Source organism: Emydura macquarii, unplaced genomic scaffold, assembly GCF_026122565.2.
Source record: "Emydura macquarii macquarii isolate MOO-44397 ecotype Brisbane River unplaced genomic scaffold, CSIRO-AGI_Emac_v2 contig_1451, whole genome shotgun sequence".
In the NCBI taxonomy this organism is placed as follows: domain Eukaryota; kingdom Metazoa; phylum Chordata; order Testudines; family Chelidae; genus Emydura; species Emydura macquarii.
In genome coordinates, this window is record NW_027131588.1 from 14,532,799 (window position 1) to 14,547,960 (window position 15,162).

Genomic DNA, 15,162 nt, shown 5'->3' on the forward strand with positions numbered 1-15,162 from the left:
AACCCCTTTTTCATCCCAGTAACTTTGGTAAGGACCAAACAAAGTAATAAAAATTTTGAAAAACAATCTGATAGGTACAAGTGTATTTAAACTTTCTAGTTTCATTATAGCTTTCAAAAAAAACCATGAATATACCTATAAGTATTGATTTAGCTCCTTCCGTGCCATGCTAGTAATCCGTTGGTCTGTATATGTAATGGCCAAAACTAAAAGGAAAGCTAAATTAGACTGTTCCCTTCATTTCTTTTCAAGAACAACTAAAGTGACATAGCTTTGGTTCACTAGAGCTTACGATGCTTCTGGTATATTTTGAATCGTACAGTATTTCTGTGATGGTCATTTTAAAATCCTGAAAACTATGAATAATAGAAATGTGTGCATGGGCATAAGACTGGGAGGCAGGCACTCTCAAATTCTAATCCTGTTTCTGACCTGGATTTCTCAATGGCCTTTGGCAAGAAGTCACTTGATTTCTTCTCTATCTTCATCTCTCCTTCTCTGCCAGTCAGGGTGTTGTGAGGATGTGGTAGTTTGCAAAGCACTCTGAACATTAAGGGCCAAATCCTGTTCCCACTGAAGTCATGATTCTCAGAACTATGGTGGTAACTACTGGGATATGATGGTCCTGGATAGTTCTGTGGCTCAGAGTTTCATGATATTCAAACACAACAGCTACAGTGAGAAGTTGTTAGCTGCCGTCCCTTACCATCGCCACAAAGAGGCACACTGCAATATTCCCAGTTGACAGAATGGTCCTTTGTGTAACACCAGGGACGTTCATTTTCACCTCCTGGATTACGGCAAGAGTTCTCTGCATCTGACAGCTCTGGGAAAACCTGAGGGGTCCTCCTGTGCAAATGGGGTACCTGGGGGGAAGGAATAAGTTAGCTTAGGGTTTCTAGAATTCACTTCCTCCAGATGCTTTTAGAAACAGCTGGCAGCTGCAGGTCTGCAAGAGCTGGCCAAGAAACACGCGAGGTCTGCATCTTGCATGGGGGCAGCCATGAGGGTGAAATACCAACACACCCCACCTTTTAACCACCCTTTTTCTGCTTCTGAGGCCCAGAGGTATTTAGGCACTGAGCTCCGATTGATTTCAATGAGAGTTAAGCATATAAATAGCTTTGAGGAGCTGGGCCTGAGTAATTTGCTGGCCTCAGTGTCATATTCAGTTGGTGGGATTTTATTCCTATTATTTGTACATATTAAGGGAAAAAGCGATCGCTTAAATAGATGGACCTCCTGTGTAGTGTGTCTGCTGTGCTGCTGAGGGGTTCTGATCCTAAGCCTGAGTGCCAGTCAGAGAATGATTGCCCCAGATCTTTCATCAGTATGTAGATAGTGTTGTGGCTTCCATACCAGCATCCTCCCTTTTCTTGATGCTGGTAGAGGGACTACAGAAGGCGAAGGGGATTTTTTATGCCCAGCTGATCTGCATCTGCCTTTGGGGTCATTAGCATGATTTAAACTAGTTTTCAGGTTGCTGTAATACTGCCACCTTTGCCCCCACTCCCTTCAGCTGTGGTGGGTGTCCTTCAGTTACAAGTGGTGCTCTGGATTCGTAAAACCAAGATCATATATTTGTTAGTCTTTAAAGTGCTGCAGGACTCTCGTTGTTTTTGCTGTATACAGACTAACACGGCTACCCCTCTGGAACAAGATCAGATAGTTAGGCTGGGATTTTGAGAGGTGTCTAAGTCAGTTGGGGCCCAACTCCCACTGAGTTTTTGGGTGCCTAACTCCGTTAGACTCTTTTGGCTATCTCCGCATGACACGGTAAATCCAACCTTTACTGTAGATCTGAATAAACTAATGCTCACCTGTTCGCTCCACTTCTGGCAAGGAATGCCCGAGGCTGTGACGTTGACAGAACCCTGGTAGAACCTGCCATTGCCTTTGTAGCAAGTTGCTGTGGAAAAAGGCCATATAAAGAAGTGAAGTAAGACAATGGACTGCAGCACAGAGAATCAAAAATGTAGAAAACTACTTCATGAAACAGGAGTAAATGACAACAGTTGCAGATTAGAAGCAAAAAAACCCAAAAACCTTGAGAACATTAAGAAGGCCAGATAGCTAGTCTACCATCAAGAGACTATCTAGATTTCTGTTCACACCATGGAATAGATTTTGAACTCAGCTACACAAAGATAAATCTGGTGTAACTCCAGAGGAGCTAGTGGAGTTATTCCAGGTTTACACCATTGTGACATGGGTTCAGATTCCAATCTAGCCATTCCGTCCACCTCATCCATCCATCCAATTCATTCCTCCGGTTTCAGCAAATGCAGCACAGAACCACTGTCAGCAGCCTAGGAGTATCTTTCTAGTTGTTTCATATGCATCTATAGTAAGTGAGGCTGCACGGAATATCAAATGAGTTATTCCTTGTTTCCTGTACAATGTAGAATAAATAGAGGGACAGCTCTCAGAACTGCACAATTAAATAGCGCGCTGTACATCAAAAGGGTTGCCGGTCGGACTGAAAGAAGTTGGTTCTAATGAACAAAGGGGAAGATTTGCAAAAGCATATGAGAGATTTAGATGCACGAGCCCCACTAACAGTCACTGGGACTATTTTTAAACTCCAAGGCCAGATCATGCCAATCTGAGGCCCTAAGCCAGTGGTTCCCAACCTGTCGCCCAGGGGCCAAAAGTGGCCCCCGGGGGCTTTCAAAGTGGCCCGTGGCTCCCCTCCTGCTGGCTGCAGAAGGGAGCCACTGCCTAAGGAGCCAGGCGGGGAGTGCGTTGCCGTGGAGCTAAAAGGCGGGTGCAGACTCCTTGCTGCAGCCAAGGGAATGTGAGGTCAGCGCTCCCCTCCCCCGGATGTAGCAGGGAGCAGGGCAAAGCACTCTGCCTGGGTCCCTAGGCGCTGGGGTCCCTGCTGGAGCCAGATGGAGGGGAGCACTGATCTCCCGTCCCCCTGGCTGCAGAAGGGAGCCACTGCCTAGGGACCCAGGTGGAGCGCCAGGGCTACAGGATATGTGCAGTTTCCCTGTTGCAGCCACGGAGATGGGAGATCAGCGAGGAGGCTGCTGTCTGGCTGCAGTGGGGGGGAAGAAGGGGGCTGTTGGTGGAGAGTGGTGGCCCTTCAGGGTTGTAAAAATTATATCTGTGGCCCTTGAGCCAAAAAGGTTGAGAACCACTGCCCTAAACAGACTGAAACACAGGGCCCTCGTGGGTCAGACTCACACCCGCTTGGACTGGCAGTGACCAGGGATCCTCTTCTCCTCTCGGGACTGCCAACAGAGGTCCCTGCAAGCCTCTGGAGAGGCGGGGTGGCAGCAGTGTCCATTGGTTTCAGTGGGGAGAATCAAGCCCTGTGACGTGTCCCTTTTCTCCAACCTACATGTGGGGCTCGTCTTATTAGAGTGTGAGCTCTTCAGGGCAGAGTGTGTGGACAGGGCCTACACACTGTAGGTGGTACCGGCCCACAATAATATTCAGAATAACAAAGAATGAATACAGTTCAGGCAGGTATCCGCAGCTTATCCATTCTGGAGAAAAACTGGGCAGGAAATCTTGTGAGAACAGGCTTAAGGGCAAGATTTCTTAAACTTGCTGCTTCTGGGAAGGCTGGAAGTGCCGCCTCTTTCACAGTATTTCAGCACCATTTCTTCCATTCCTGGCCACACACCACAAGTGCAGAGAAGGGAAAACGTCAGGAAGCAGCGTGAAAATTTACACTAACATTTTTTAACTTCAGAAGAGATTTGTTGGGGTTCAGTCTGAGTTTGGGGCAAAAGGTTTGGGCTCTTATTTTGTCTGAACAAATGTACCCATTCCGAGGTCTGTAGGATACATACAGTGCATTCATCCCTAGATTGCTGGTGTAAATATTTAGGGTGGACATTTACAGTAGCTGTACAAGTTCAAAAGTACCAATGGAAGTAGCGCTACTAGAATAAATCAGCCATCACAGATGATCACATATCCCTTAATCTCTTGCATTTCATGCCTCAGTCACTACAGTAGTTTCTCTTCTATAGTCCCCAAACACTTCTGGATGCATACAGGGCTTCCTGCATTACACTCTTGGCAAAGGAAAGAAAACACACATTAGACCCTACAATGACAATGTCCTGGCACCACAAAGTGAATATTTTAGGAGTTTCCCTTTCAAAGGCAAGGTGAATAATATGTGAAACCTGTTTAATGGTTGATCTGGCACCCAGATGCCACAAAAGCATTAATCTGTTTCTTGCCAGAAATAAAAGCCTTCCCCAGTGACCCTTGCACTCTGATTTGGTACTCGCACCACATGTCTGAAATAACATCATATAATGTCAGGTAGATCATTTCTAGTGACCTTTTGGAGATGGAAACAATTACCAAAAAAGTAGCCCCTGACGAGAAACTAGGAAACAAAGATGTGACTCACATGGCAAGCTTCCCATAGAAAGGAGCAGGCAGTAACAGAGATTCTATATTTGGGATTTAGTTAATAGTAACTCTGTTGATGATTTGTGAGTTGGAATACAACCCAGCTCACTCTTCCATAGCTGTATGAGCTTGGCAAAGGATTGGAGTAAAAAAAAAAAAAGCACTAAAACCTTACTTTGGCCCCCTGTAACTGCTCAGTCATATCTGCTGGCTTTAAGGACAGATCAACTGAATAAGAAGCTGTCATTTTTTGAAAATACCATTGATGCTAGACAAAAAGGTGGCATGTTTACACAGTCCCTCTTCTGACCTGCCACAGCATTTAAAAACTCTGACCCAAAAGCGCTCGCTCTCTCTCTGAGCAGAGGAATGACTACAGCTGTATGCCTTAAATGCAAGGATTGTCTCAAGACAGCAGGACTAGAGCAGCTGTAATAAATTAAGCTATTTCTCCCAGCAAACTATAAGAGGGAAGTGCTCTGTGGATTTGGATGACTGATTCTGGAAGCCAAATCTTGAGGGAAGGTGGGGAGAGAGAGGGGGAAGAGAGAGACACTATTATCTGGAAAAGCCTATTTTTACCTCCCTGATTTTTTTGCAAAGGCTGCCCAGTCCTATAGCATTTAAGCATCTCCCAAGGATGAAAGCAAAAGTACAAGAGATTAGGACTCTGGGTTTTTTTCTTTTCTTTTTCTCTCTCTCTCTCCCCTGGCCCTTTTTACAACTCCTCTCTTCTGCATTCTTCTCATTTGCACTTCCACATTCTTTCTTCCTCCTTGTTTTGTTTAGTTCGTCTGTGGAAATGCTAAACAGCCAAAGCAGTGAGTTTAACTCAAAGTCTTTATGAAGAGCTTTTGGCATTACTCTAAGGAGTTGTCTGCACACATTCAACCTATGCAAAGGCCAGACCATTGCAATTTATCAAATCAAAAGCTTCACTGAAGGTATGAACAGCTGCAAAAATCCTGCCTCACCATAATGAAAAAGTATATCGCAACTACTTTAAACCTGAAACATCTTTGGATTTACCAATCACCCCCAAGTGTTCCAAAGCCATGAGTCAAGGCCCCTGAAATCACGAGATTGGCTCTTAAAAAATACCACAACATTTAAAAATGAATCATTTGTTGATTCTTTTTATTTGCCTCCTCGTGTTTGAAATGTTGGGGGATCACATTTTCTCTCCAAGTCTGAGAGCTAATTTTATTTTTAAATGAAAGCTGAGATTTTTCAGGTAATAACCTGATTCCAGCAGGTGGGGCTGAAAGAACCCTCTCCTCCCCCAAATATCTCGATAGTTGGCAACATGATCTTAAACAAATAGACCAGATCAAGGACTCTAGTTCTAAACGCTAAGGGAATCTACTTACTGGTTGTATTTTCTGTCTTAAAATCTGGAAGACAAAAAAAGACAAACAAGTAAGCAACAGATATTCTAACTGAAAACTTTGCTCAATGGCACTGCTACTATCAGTTCTCGCTCATGCCGTGGGAAAACATTCTTTCCCAATAGTGCTCTAAAGACGGCTTTCTCTGTAAATACACCAGTTACTCAAAGTGGCAACACTATCATTAACGAAACTGGATTTAGCAACTAGATCGTTTTTGAGACCAGCATTTCTCAAATAGGGTGGTTGTTTTTTTGGGTGGGTTGCATATTAGATCTGACCAAATAAACAAGCCACTGTTGCGGCTATGGTTCTTTAACACACGGAGTTTAGCATTTCAAACACAGGGTAAAGTAGAACTAAAGATATTGCAAGGCTACAACTGACTTCCAGAGCCTCTTCCAACTAGATAGACAGATATCTAGGAAGCTGATTTCCCACCAATTTTTATTGTATTTGTAAATTTTATATTTTACAATTGTCTTCCTCCTTGTCAGAGGATATTTGACATGCCACAGTCTAATAAATATTTAGATACCGTGGGCCAAATCCAGTTGCTCATTCATACTCTGTGTCTCCAGTGAAGTGAGTGGGATTCCTTTATCTGCCCAGTCTCCCTTGCCTCACGCTGCCCGGGACTCCCCAGCATCCTCCTGCCCCTGGTGTCCCTCTTTAAAGGGGCTCCCCTGCAGACTTAGAAAAGCTATTACAGCCTCTGGGTGCAACGTGGATGTGCTCTCCCTCCTCCATCCCATCCACAGATCCCCAGAACGCTGAAGAATCCACTATGGAGCCCAAGGAAAGGGGACAGCATTACAATGGTGTTGTCTGATAATCCCCCTTTCCTTGAGGAGTAAGAGCGCCACATCCATAGTGCATAATGTGGCCCGCACTTTGGTCCTGATCACTCACTAGCTGTGAAAATGGGTTCAGGCCTTTCCCTCCTCCCCAGACTCTTGCTAAATCTTGATTGCATTTAGCACAGCAGCAATGCACCCTGACAGTAGACTTCTCAGTTACCGAAATACGGAATCCTGGTGCAGGCCTTGGGGTCCTGGTGCAGGCTGGGAAGTCTGTTGCATTCAGGTAGAGTGAGCAGCATTAATCCTGGTTTGTAAATCCCTTTCTGGGAGTTTTCCTCCATTGAGAGCCATTCCTTAAAGCAGTAGAGATCCTTCACAGCAAGGCAATGCTCTCTACATTATTTTACAAAGAATAGTGAAATACATAGTCAATGGCTTGCTAACAACCACTGCATTAATGGTGTGCAAAAGTTATGCAGGCAGATCAGTAGCTGGTGGAAATCAGCATGGCTCCATTGATTTCCATGGGGCCGTGCTGATTTTCACTAGCTGTGAATCCAGCCCATGAACTGTAATGGAAACACGGCATGAAATATAACAATTTGCTCTAGCAAAATCCTTGAAGCTGCATTTTTTGTGAAGCAGCGCTCTGTTCAAAGCACCATGCATGTCATTCTGTATCATGTATCACCAGGTGTTTCCCACACATTTATTGCCACCATCTAATGACAACATGTCATGCTTGTGGATCACCTTAACCTGTTTCTGTCCTTCCTCAAAACTCACCTCTCTGCTGTAACACATACAGAAAATTGCAATCTGATAACAGGTGGTGAGCTGCCTTTACTTCTCCTGATTGACTGAGAACTGTGCACATCCTATTATTTTTTAATCTCATCTCCCCGCACTGGTCTCCTTGATCTTCCTTGATCCACCTGCTATGTCTCGTCTTTTTCACTGTAGTCTCTTTGGAGCCAGAGACCTCTGATAGCCCCTAGTATAATGGAATGCCTACATGGCTGAGATCTCTAGGTGCTAAGTCAATAGAATTGTGTAATAATAATAATAGATAAAAAGGGGACTGTCTGATGTTTGTCATCCCAGGTTATTATTTGAAAGTGATTGATAAATAAATGATTGAAATTCATTTACATTTTACAGAATGCTGATGATTTTTCAGTTGTTTCAGGAATAGCATGTAGTCAGGAATGACTGTCTGCTTTATAAGAACACCAAAACTGTCGTGACAAGAATGTTGGGAAAGCTTTCGGGGGTCATAATTAGTTCACGATCAGCCATTCATTTTTTGGAAACTTAGGCTGGGATACTAGCTTTGCGGTTACAAGTGGAGATGATTCTTGTAGAGGCTTGCCTACTTCTCAAAACTAATACAGGCTTTGGCATAATTAGGAGTTGAACTGTTGGCACGTGACGATAGCAACTGAACCAGTCACTCACAGAAATGTGTAACCTAAAGCACCACTTTGCAATGTGATGCATTTTTATCACTTTTCTTGCCATCAGTTTCACGGCTGTGCAGTGAGGATTCATGTTAATGATAGCTGGGCACATCACGGATCTTTACAAAACGGTCTGCACCTGGAAAGTCACAAGTGTTCAGTGATTTCATAGCTGAGGTGGAGTGTATTTTACCAAAGGATGGAGGCCGCTGCTCTTCTGCAGCTGCAGGGAATGCGCTGTCAAGTATTTAGGAGCAGAGCTGTGTAAGAACAATGCACCGAGCCTGCCTGCACTGTGCTTGCTTAGCCAATGTAGTCTCCTTCCTAACTCCCGTAAGCACCAAGTTCTGCCAGACACATCGATCTTAATTAAACAGCACATTCCACAGGAATGAGATACGCACCCTAAACTGGGAAAGAAGGATGATCATGGGGCACTGGGGCTGGGATTTGGGAGATGTAGGTTCAAGACCTGCCTCTACCACAAACCCCCTGCATGTCCCTGAGCAAATCATTTAATTTCTTTGTGCCTGTAAAATGTTTCTAAGGTGCTCTGATGCTACAGTGAGCAAGCCATGTTAAGGAGACAGGTAGGATCTCCTTGTTACAAAACCTAATATTGAGGAATGTGAACTTGATGAGATCATATATATCAGACTATTGTTAGAACCCTTGTGTAATGTAAATGGGAGATGCACAAAATCAGCAGAAGAACAGGTGGGCCAGTAACCTCTTACTGACCATTTGGACTAGGGGGAAAAAAGGAGCCTCATATAAGAGACGAAGGCAGAGATGCCCACTTGGTCATTCTAGATTATTTTTTAACATATAAATGTTACTTGCTGCCTGATCCACTAAGTTCTAAGGGCAGCAGTATCTCAAAAGGAATTAACTCATTCTTCTCCTGCCTGAGCTATTGTCATACCCAGCTAGCAATACCGGGAGAAGGATGGATCCAATCAATAACTACATATGATAAGAAGTTACTTTCCCTCAAAATATGGTAATCCACCATTTCTTCCAGTGCATCTTATCCAGGGACTCCAGAGCTCATTGGAAAGAATGTGAGACTCCCTGAGAGTCATGGTGCTCACAATTTTTTTTTTTTTTTTTTGCAACAAGTCATCCCTTTTGTAAACTACAAGATAAGAACCTGGTTAACACAAGTAGGCAGTCTTGCTTTAATGTTCATTTAACAACAGGTGTCCGTGATGATCACCTAGACCCATGGCAACCTAACCCTATGAAAATATAGTGTATAATGGATTTGGGGTTTGTGGTTTTAGAACGACCTGTGAATCAGCACAGAAGCATGACAACTGCCAACATTCCTGACAAAGAGAGGATGACCAGGACGGTTAGTGTGAGATTTTCCAAGGGAGTGAGGTACCTCAATCTCATTGAAAGAGAATGATAGTTCGGCTTTGAAAATCCCAGGCTAAGTTTCCCATCCTGTCCTCCTTTACCTGAGTGTGATTCTTATTGAGGTTAACAAGAGTTGCACCCTTGTAACTGGGGCACAGTTGGGCCTGACTCATTTTCTTTGTTATGCCATCTAATTGCAAGATGAGTCTTTCAGAGAAAACTCAGTTAAAAGATAGAAAGCAGGTACCCACAATACTCAAATACTCTAATCAGTGAACCAGAGACTCTATATCCGGAAACTCAGATGGGAAGAAAGAATTCAAGACCCAATTATTGGCAGAATTGCATTTCCATTCTTAACTGGTCAAGTATCCCTAACTGTACTTGCAAAAGGTATATTAAGCTTTGGATAGATCCTGAAGCTACATTTTAATGTAACTGAAGTGGGGCAGGGCACACGTTTCTTTTTGTTTCACACTAATTTATTCTACACATTTCTTGTTTGCTATTTTTCTTTTACATGCTTTGTGATTGAGTTCAATGGAGGTGGGATGAGAACCTCCATGAGCAGATGTTCTTCAAAGCTGAAATGGAGGTAAAGAAAAATGCTATACATATATACTGTTTTAAACGTTAAAAAGGTCATATTTTTTACAATCCCCACTACTTGTCTGGACAGCCACCCACCACCACCTGTCCTCTCTGAAATCCACCCAGCTCGTCAATATTTTTTTACCTGCACACAGGCTTTGGAGCTGGTCCAGCGCCTGAGGGGTTGCACTCCTGGAAGATGTAGTTACACAGCAGAGACTCGGCAGCCGGGTGGCAGAATGAACTCACCGTTTTCAGTTCAGTCCAGGCAGTGTGAACAAGCAGTTCTTGCGTCTCCTCTGGGTCAGCAAAGGAGGAGTTAAAGAAAACAAGAGCATCCTTCACCAAGATAGCACTACACACCTCACCTCTGTATGTGCTGCAGAAGCCTGTATCTCCCTTGTATAGTCTGCTGGTGGGGAGAATATACACAAGAATAAGTGTACAGCAGTAAATTGTGCTAAAGTGCATAGTTTCATCTGTAAGACAGTATTTATAAGGCTAACTAGGCAGTGAAGAAGAAGCAGTGGCACAAATATAACCATTAAAGCGATCAGGTACCATCCAAACATGGAACACAAGATTTCCACTCTGTTTGGAGCATGCGTGCAATGTACTCCAAGAGACATCTGTGCATGGAAGCCCTAGTACAGAAGTTCTAATTAGGCCTGGGCAAAGTGATTTGGGTGTGATAAGAACCAATCTCAACCAGAGCCCAACATTCAAAGGAAACCCCCATCCACTATTTTCTCAGGTCAGACAAAGATTGGTTTCCCGCTCTGATGCAGTTCTGGGTTCCAGAACTGTGAGCCAGAAACAGAAGGGACTGGCCTACTACAGAACAAGCATAAGAAGACAACATGACAATTTATGGGTTTTATAATTATTATATATAGCGACTTTATGTCAAATGAGCTGACTGAGCAACTGCCAGGTTTTGCTGTCACGTGGAGTTTTGCTTTCACGCGAAGGCATCCACACCCTCGTGGGCCATCCCACCAAGAGCAGTTAGACAGCAGGAGCACTGAATGAGCACACCCTGGGGACCATCTGCCTTGACATTAAGCAGAGAGCAATCAAAATGCGGAGGGATGGGGCAGGGCTGCAGCTGTCATTGCTGCTCATTCAATCAGTGGAGTTCAATTCACAACATGCTAACCATCTGGGAAAGCCAGTGGAGCTATTTGTACATCTGCCTTTTATTTCTTTCCGCTCTGCAAATTGTCCATTGTTTGTGTGCTATTTTTTTTGCCCCATGAGAAAACTGAAGCGACATTGACAAGGGAATAGACAAAGGCAATTGAATAAGCCTTTTCCAACCCTAATTTCAATGATTTTCAGATATTTTCCTGGCAATCTAATGACATTTTCTGGATGTGTTCTCATATCTAATTGAAGTGCTTTGGGGTCAATATCAAGGGTGGGTTTTTGGGTTTTGTTTTGTTTTTAAATTGCTGAAAGAAAAGTAAGTAACTAATGATGGTAGCACTGAACATTGCCACCCCAACATTCCTATGCATGCTCAATGGGCTGACCAGGATACCTCTGCTTGCATCAGTCAGCCTACGCCCATGAATACTCCTTCTGCTGGTAAGCTGTTGCCTCTCCAAGAAAGATGTTATGGAGGGTAGGTTTCCTAATCAGCCTTGTGGTGTCTGATGCTACACTGAAGCAATGCTTGTTGTAGTGAGAAACAGGGCAGGGTCAGCTCCTTCGTAGAGCACTTGTATTCATTTTTATAAAATGTTGTTTTACTGTTTTTGTGCTTAGTGGGTGAGGGACGTCCTCCGTATCCTTAGCCAGAGAAAGCTGGAAGGCGGAAGTGCATGCATAGGATTGTAGTGGTCAGCTGTGAAACCAGCTATTATTATGGCAGGCCCACAGGAGTAGCTTGATAGCAACCATAAGTGCAACTATCCTGTTTTCCTGGTGTCAGAGACCTCAGAAGAATGCGTATGTGTGGTCATCTTAAAACTAAATTAAAGAGCCACAGACCTAGTCATCTAATGACAGAGCAGAAACAATAACATATTCATTTGGCGACTAATCACGCAGTACAAAAAGTGAATTCTGAACAGCAAATGCTGAAGGAAACAGTTGCTGCAAAGAATTTGTGCAGAGACATGGACTGAAAGATGTACACACAAAATCTGCATCGAACAGCGCGGAATGACAAACGCTACAAACTGAACGCTGCTCTTGGATTACTTGAGAGGGGAATACCAGGGCTGAACTCACAGAGTAAATGATCAGCTATTAATAGAGCCCTGCACTGATACAAAATTTGTATCCTCATCCGAGCTGCAGAAATGGTGCACAGATTATAAAGTGGATATCTGCAGATTTACAGGGCTCCACTTATGAATCAATTGCCCAATTCTATGGCCAGTGACACAGGGACTTAAATAGGTTTCAGTCAAAGATGATGAAGGAATTGGAAAAGGCTCAACCAAATATATCCAAAAATTATTCATTCTGGAAATCAGAGGGGAAATCTCAAATGAGGGTCTCATAATCCTTTCTAATGCTCCTTGGTTTCAACTGGGATGAGTATACCACAGTAATTTCAGTCATTTTAGATCAAGGCTCCATTTATGAAGAGCTTATAAAGGTTTAATACATTATTAATAGATGTTTATATATATAATAAATGGTAAATTAATTGTGAAAGAGTACAAGAGGTTGTTCATAGCTAGCTCTTATTTCTTATCATCCCCATTTTACAGATGGGGCGACTGAGACAGCACAAACATGTTAAGTGTCTTGCTCAAGATCAATAAGGCTGTGCCTACACTGCGCACCACTGGCAGTGGCAGTGTGTAGGATACATGTAGCTACACACCACAGTGTAAAGGCAGTTGCGTCCACACTCCAGTGTATAGCTACGTCAGTGAAAAGCTCCAGCAGGGGGGCAAGCAGCACGGAAAGGCTCTGGCAGTGGGAAAAGCTGCCAGAGCTTTTCCCCGAGGTCTCCCCCCTGCCAGGGCCTTTCCCCACTGCTGGAGTCTTTCCCTGCAGTTGGGAATCTACTGGAGCCTTCCCCACTGCCTCCTGCTATCAGAGCCTTTCCCTATGTCAGGGAAAGACTCCATCGGGGGGGACACTAAAATAGCAGCATAGATGGGGGAAGCACTTCTTGGCCATCTAGAGAGTCATCAGACGTGTCTTTGATCTATTCATCTAAGAAATGCCTCAGTGTCTACGCTATTATTTATACCCATGCTAGGGGGGCATGCAATGTATGTGCTCTACATACTGCCATAAGGAGTGTGTAGTGTAAACGTACACTAAGTAAGACAGTGGCAAGCCAGCGCCAGCATCCAAATTTCATGAGCCACAGTTCCCTGGACTACTAGACTGTGCTCCATTTTGCAGGCTAATCCTGGAGTTTTGCTTCCAGTCCTACTTGAAAGCAGGACATGCAGAAGTGTGTTAACATTTTTAAAAAGAAAGCTAGCCAAATTTTTTAATACTTACCTCAAAGAATGAAACCTTTAGGCATAGATCCATGTCATTTCTTATTTTATCCAAACTGATACGTCCATCTCTACTATTGCTTTGAATAACTGTCTAAATCTTATATAAATATACATTTGTAAGACTAGACACTATATTAAAATTCATTTGTTAAATCTATACATGTGGGGGCATATTCTGCTGTCAGTGTCACACTTGCGACATAAAGAAGTCAATAAACTTGCAAGTGTGTAACTGAGAACGGAATTTGGCTCAGAGAATTTTGCTCAGTCATATATATTGTAAATACTCTTATTAATGTTACATATTAGAAACAGAAGTCTAATTTGTTTAGAGGCCAATTCCCAGTAATTACTTGTGTAATGAGAATAGTGTTACATATATGAAAACTTCTTCAAGATGCTGTTCTTACTTCTTGCTGTCCCATACACTTTATCCGTTAGTTTAGGTAATATATAACAAAACCCTCTTTGTTCATCATAATTCATCTCCTCCCTCAACAGACAGGATAATGTTGTCTTACCTCCATTCTATTGAAAAGGCATGTGTTCCAGCCACAACAGGAGCCAGGTTTGGGAGAGAAAGGGAAAAGTTTGTCAGTGACTTTTTACCCATTCCTCTTGGATGCAAAACTTAAGATTCATATAGGAAATGATCTGCCACTCTCTTCTGTCACTGATTTGTATTTTCTAAGGGTGGGGGAGGCCAAGACTTTCCTTCCTGGCTGTGTTTTGGAAAGAGAGGAAGGAGAGCGAATTAGGAACAGGAAGGCTTTTTCTGTGAAATTCTTGCTGAAATGCATCATGGTGATCCAAGGGCCGACAGCGCTGACTCTAGCAGGCCAGCAGAAGGTGTGGGAGGTAGGTCGAACAAAATCAGCCCACGTAGCGTAGCACCTTGAAGATTAAATTGCGGCTCACCCGCTGTGCTTGTGCAGGACACCAGCACAGCATGTGGGGATGAGCATCCACAGCTGGGAAGAGAGTTAGCAGGCAGAGGTCAGGAATGAATGGAGCACAACCTTTACCCCTCACAGTATGCCAGCAAGCACAGCTGAGCTGGCACAGAGAGAGAAGTAATTTGCTCCCACTAAAAGACTGACACAGATTACTTTCTTCCTGGAGCAAGCGGGGAACCGGCTTGTGACCGGCTTGTTCTTTGGGCAGTACTAGCTACACACTGCCCCTTATGCAGGGCTTATGGTAACTCTGCCATCAAGCCCGAAGCATTCTCTTGTAAGAACTCTAGGCCTTGGTTTGTTTTCTCATCGTCCCAACAAATCCTGCATAAGGGAGGGACAAATGATCTTCTGTAGATCACTAACTGTGCCAGTTCAGGAATGAATTGGGAGCCTCAGTTTATCATGCAATGATCAACAATTCCTCCCTGCTTTATCATACCCTAAATGTTCCAGTTCACAGCTCAGGAGGTCTCCCAAGAGCACAGTTCAATTAACAAACAGAGAGGTCACCCAAGGACCAGTAGCTGCGTTGCCCTGCAATCTCTCTCTGTGAGGAGGGGAACCCATTCCACCACAGAGCTCCATGGGGTTTTTTTTTGACATAACACAACAAGACGCTGGTAGCCCATTGAAGGTATTTTCACTTTCCTGTCAGGTGATATTAATATTGTGCTAACACTGTCACTTCCGCCACAAGGATAAGCTTGCAGAGCACTTCTGGGACACAGCACGCAAGA

At 43.7% G+C, this 15,162-nt stretch overlaps 1 protein-coding gene and 1 long non-coding RNA gene across 3 annotated transcripts in view; one reads left to right on the top strand and one right to left on the bottom strand.

Moving 5' to 3' along the window:
• LOC137156413 (uncharacterized) overlaps window positions 1-10,514 on the top strand; it is a 46,969-nt gene extending 36,455 nt beyond the window's left edge. For both annotated transcript variants that reach the window (XR_010920763.1, XR_010920762.1), the window contains exon 3: window positions 10,143-10,514. This is a non-coding gene — a long non-coding RNA (uncharacterized lncRNA). The remainder of the gene's footprint in view (window positions 1-10,142) is intronic.
• Window positions 1-15,162, bottom strand: part of MUSK (muscle associated receptor tyrosine kinase) — a 69,776-nt gene that overhangs the window by 12,143 nt on the left and 42,471 nt on the right. Inside the window, exons 8-13 of the mRNA XM_067553208.1 lie at window positions 13,988-13,994; window positions 10,133-10,399; window positions 6,789-6,964; window positions 5,751-5,774; window positions 1,821-1,909; window positions 707-866 (exon numbers count right to left, since the gene is read on the bottom strand). Of these exons, the coding sequence (XP_067409309.1) occupies window positions 707-866; window positions 1,821-1,909; window positions 5,751-5,774; window positions 6,789-6,964; window positions 10,133-10,399; window positions 13,988-13,994 (723 nt within the window). The remainder of the gene's footprint in view (window positions 1-706; window positions 867-1,820; window positions 1,910-5,750; window positions 5,775-6,788; window positions 6,965-10,132; window positions 10,400-13,987; window positions 13,995-15,162) is intronic.